The sequence below is a fragment of the Nansenia antarctica genome (genome assembly GCF_963989245.1).
Source record: "Nansenia antarctica genome assembly, chromosome: 2".
NCBI classification, from domain to species: domain Eukaryota; kingdom Metazoa; phylum Chordata; class Actinopteri; order Argentiniformes; family Microstomatidae; genus Nansenia; species Nansenia antarctica.
This window is the reverse complement of record NC_137675.1, coordinates 71,558,095-71,563,094: the sequence shown is the minus strand read 5'-3', so window position 1 is coordinate 71,563,094 and position 5,000 is coordinate 71,558,095. Positions and strand designations below refer to the sequence as shown.

The 5,000-nt window shown below is 48.6% G+C and overlaps 1 protein-coding gene across 1 annotated transcript in view; it reads right to left on the bottom strand.

Moving 5' to 3' along the window:
• The window catches only part of LOC308150559 (supervillin-like), a gene marked incomplete at both ends in the record, with an annotated part of 23,013 nt that overhangs the window by 5,315 nt on the left and 12,698 nt on the right, over positions 1 to 5,000 (bottom strand). Inside the window, 8 exons of the mRNA XM_080523377.1 lie at positions 1,781 to 2,060; positions 2,214 to 2,358; positions 2,481 to 2,656; positions 2,875 to 3,020; positions 3,547 to 3,694; positions 4,009 to 4,145; positions 4,267 to 4,386; positions 4,658 to 4,830. Of these exons, the coding sequence (XP_080379503.1) occupies positions 1,781 to 2,060; positions 2,214 to 2,358; positions 2,481 to 2,656; positions 2,875 to 3,020; positions 3,547 to 3,694; positions 4,009 to 4,145; positions 4,267 to 4,386; positions 4,658 to 4,830 (1,325 nt within the window). The remainder of the gene's footprint in view (positions 1 to 1,780; positions 2,061 to 2,213; positions 2,359 to 2,480; positions 2,657 to 2,874; positions 3,021 to 3,546; positions 3,695 to 4,008; positions 4,146 to 4,266; positions 4,387 to 4,657; positions 4,831 to 5,000) is intronic.

Genomic DNA, 5,000 nt, shown 5'->3' with positions numbered 1-5,000 from the left:
ACCCTACTGGACCCTACAGGACCCTACAGAACCCTACTGGACCCTACAGGACCCTACAGAACCCTACAGAACCCTACAGAACCCTACAGGACCCTACAGAACCCTACAGAACCCTACAGAACCCTACAGGACCCTACAGAACCCTACAGAACCCTACAGAACCCTACAGGACCCTACAGGACCCTACTGGACCCTACAGAACCCTACTGGACCCTACAGGACCCTACAGAACCCTACTGGACCCTACAGGACCCTACAGAACCCTACAGAACCCTACAGAACCCTACAGGACCCTACAGAACCCTACAGAACCCTACAGGACCCTACAGGACCCTACAGAACCCTACAGGACCCTACAGAACCCTACAGAACCCTACAGGACCCTACAGAACCCTACAGAACCCTACAGGACCCTACAGGACCCTACAGAACCCTACAGGACCCTACAGAACCCTACTGGACCCTACAGGACCATACAGGACCCTACAGGACCCTACAGGACCCTACAGGACCCTACAGAACCCTACAGGACCCTACAGGACCCTACAGGACCCTACAGAACCCTACAGGACCCTACAGAACCCTACAGGACCCTACTGGACCCTACAGAACCCTACAGGACCCTACAGGACCCTACAGGACCCTACAGAACCCTACAGAACCCTACAGAACCCTACAGGACCATACAGAACCCTACAGAACCCTACAGGACCCTACAGGACCCTACAGAACCCTACAGGACCCTACAGGACTCTACAGGACCATACAGCCTGATGAGACTGATGATAGGTTGATTGACAAGTTTATCAATGGACTGATTGAAGAGATAGAAAATGGACTAACATGGACAACTTACTGTTGGTAATGGACTGACTGACAATACTGACGCCAGGCTGGCTGACAAGACCGCATGGACATTCCACATTGAGTGGGAACTCCCTAGCAAGTTTGCTTCCAAGGGGGATTCGTACCTTTCCTTTATTTAGAAAATACATCGAATACTCAAAAGTCGCCCAAATCAACAAAAACCTTATTTTTTCCTTTTTTTTCTTTCATATTACGAAAGTTGAAGTGTTGAAGAGGCCACTCGACATCAAACAGTTTTAGGATCATTAAATTCTTATAATTTGTGAATTGGATTCACCGTCTTGTCTGTCGTAGGCTACTGGCAGCCTAAGTGATACATGGCTTGTAAGTAAACAAACTTTTTTTGACAAGAACATGAATGAAGCACAAGGGCAATAGTACAGTACTGTACCTCAACTTTATATTGAGTGGAACTTTATGATTCCATATATACTGTAGGCACACCTTTTAAATTTATAAAATAATGCTTAATGAATTCACCATTATGGTTATGATCATAGTCTATTTACAGGTCAATTTCTTACATGAATGTTTGTACATGGATTGTAATAGGTGATACAATGTAGGCTTACAGTACAGTGCAGCACTTGACAGAAAGACCAAGACAGGACTTTGCTCCTGTGTTTACATTATTCATAGGGATGCTTACTGCTAGGGAAGGCAGACAATACCAAGACAGTCTGCCTATTAAATTATTGACATCAACTCCAGAACTTTCTCTTTCATATTGTTCAGGTTTATTCTCCTGAGCTCAGCCTATTTTTCATTTTCATGTTCCCTTCTCGCCTGTTTCTCTGTGTTCTATTTCCCGCAGCGTGTGTGTGTGTGTGTGTGTGTGTGTGTGTGTGTGTGTGTGTGTGTGTGTGTGTGCGTGCATGCGTGAGAGTGAGTAAGGGGTTCGTCATTAACTCACCCACAGTACTGACGGTGTAGTTCCAGCGGATCAGGTATGTGTCTGCCTCATGCAGTTGGCCCATGCTCTCCAAAGGAACCTCACAGTCATCCACTTCCTGGACGTGCCATGTATCCACGGCGACGGTTCTCAGCTCCATCTGCCGCCCGTCGTCCAGGGTTACTACTCCCTTCCCCCGTTGGACGTCCAAACCCTCCAGGACAGTATGGGCCACTCCGTCCCCTACCACCCCGTGCCCTGCCACCAGAGCCTTGGCATCACACACACACAGACACTCTGACTGCAGGGGCAACACTGGCATGGGGGTTTGTGAGGGGAGAGGCTGTGGAATACAGAGACGGAGAATAAGTCAGGAAGGGTTCAGATCATCATGTCCCTCACTCTGATTTAAGAAAGCGTAAAAAAACCTTCAACTATCATCTGGTTCTCTGACCTGTGTCTCCTGCACCGTCGGTGGAGTCTCTAATCGGGCTCCGCTCCTCTCTGCCCAGTCCTGAAACTTTTCTCTAAAGAGAGCCGTCTCATTGTGCTCGGTGACGCAGCCGAACAGGGCCCAGCAGGGCCGCCCTTCACCCTGCCTGAGGATCATTACGTCGGATTAGAACCTCAGGGTGAGCGCAGAGTCAGGCGGAGAGTCTCATGTGTTTAAGCTTTGCGTTTGTCTTTTGATGAACAGGTGTGGACGATGTGCGAGACTTACGGCTGTATGTTGGCATTGCAGCGGGTGGGGTCAAGTGGGTTGACCCTGCAGTTGCTGTAGTCATAGGCTCCACCCCACACCTGCTGGGCCAGCTGGAGAGCCACCTTCCTGTCGCCGAGGGCAACGTCCTCCCCAAGCCACAGGTAAACCTCGCTGCCAAAGTCAAACACTAGGGTCTGGGGACACACACACACAGACACAGGCAGCCGATCACAGATCATATACCATCTGTACTGAATCGTGAAACAATGACTGAAATCACACTGATTGATAAGTTGCGTAATATTCCATAGAACAGTGACTTAACAGAGCATTGACAAGCAAGCAGTAGAAATAGCAGAAATAGCAGCATAGGTTTAGGGGCCAGGAGGATCCAGGGGGACTCAGGACTGACCTGGCTGGAGCCCAGTAGACAGACACTGGGGAGGGATGCCCAGGCCTGCTCGTGAGGCACCAGTCTGTTCTCCATCAGCCTGTACACACAGTTAGATTCCACCACCCCACTCTCAAACTGCTCATCCTCCTCTGGGGGCCCCGCTCCTAGGGACAGAATACAACCACATACATTAACACAAACACACTCCTGGTACCATCACACACACACACACACACACACACACACACACACACACACACACAAACACACAAACACCCAACCACTGCATCCTGTGGAGCGGGGTGTGACTCACTCACTCACTCACTCACTCACTCACTCACTCACTCACTCACACGCACACACCACACACACACACACACACACACACACACACACACACACACACACACACACACACACACACACACACACACACACACACACACACACACACACAGTACTCGAACTTCAAAGTGGTGGTGGCTTTGGCTACTGAGTGAGTGCCAGCAGCAGAGGCTGGTGGAGGTAGAAATCGGAGGATTGGCTCATTGTATTGCAATGAATGGAACAATGAATGATAGAAATCATACCATTTCTCATTCCATTCCATGCATTACAATGTCCTCTGTCCTTCTGATTCCTACCTCCACCAGCCTCCCCTGAGTGACAGAGTGGTGGTTTCACTCTCACCTCTGTACTCTGTTTTTCCTCCCAGAAGGTTCCAGAAGTCTGTTGCCAGGCTGTTGTTGGTGTTGACTGCCTCCTCTAGGTGGACGACCTGGGAGGCCTGACAGCCCATGTCCCTCTGGGCCTGGATGGAAGTCGCCAACTCTGAGGCCTGGAAAGAGAACATGCATCGTCATTCTGTTTATAGATCAAAGGTAGGTTTGACAATTGGGACAATAATTGGGGAATATAAATACTTTTTTCTTGTAAATACTTTTCTTCTCTATTATTATTATTTTTCACTTATGTTTTTATCTGTTTTTGTCCTTGCATTTGTTTTTATTGTTATACACCATCAGACCAAAGCAATTCCTTGTATGTGAAAACCTACTTGACAATAAATCTGATTCTGATTCTGATTCTGATATCCAGTCAATACTACAATATGTGTATTTTTGGTGTCTTAGTGCAGTGTCCTAGCCTTACCTTAGCTTTCTCTATGACGTTGGCGAACTCCCCGCTCCACAGGATGCAGTGGTTGGGTGTGACCAGCAAGAAGCAGTCTCCACTGTTCAGAGAGCGAGCTGTGGGCTCCACCAGACGCACCTGGACGTGCCGCTGACCTGCCAACAGAGGGAACATACACACACGTGTTGACCAGGGAAGTTGTCTCCAAACATACAAAACACCACACAGACACACACACACACACACACACACAGACACCATGTGACATATACTGACCTTTAATGTGAATGAGCATAAGGTTGCTGTTTGGCAAGTAGTTGTTGTTAGTCACTGTTTCTGTGTTGGTGACATCTTGTTGGTTGACATCGGAGAAGTCGTCTGTACTGGCCAGTCCAGCTAGGGTAGACTCAGCCACGTTAGAATTCTTGGCCACTAGGGGTTGAAAAAGACAAGAAGCAGACAGGGTGGTCAGAGGTATACCGTACGATAGAATATAGAAGCTACAGAAGCAGACAGAAAAAAACTGAGAAAGAGAGAGAGAGAGAGAGAGAGAGAGAGAGAGAGAGAGAGAGAAGAGAGAGAGAGAGAGAGAGAGAGTGAGAGAGAGAGAGAGAGAAAGAGAGAGAGAGAGAGAGAGAGAGAGAGAGAGAGAGATAATATGTCTCACTCTTCTCCACTTGTATCCTGTTGGTTTCTGCGGCAGCCACGCTGACCCTCTCTCCCATGTAATCCTGTCTGATGTCATCTCGGGCTGCGAGAGCACGCAGTGGGTTCCGCGACCCCTGGGTCCTACGAGATGGACGCACCGATCGCCTGTGTTCCGCAACCGCTGACGTCAGCCTGCAAATACACACTGGCATTACCACACAAACAAGGCACACATGCACATCATACAGTACAAACATATCTCTCCACACTAGCGTCCACATCAGACCGAGACCGACTGTGTTTGTTTTCAGAATCTGTTAAACAAACATGTTAACACACACATACACACACACACACACACA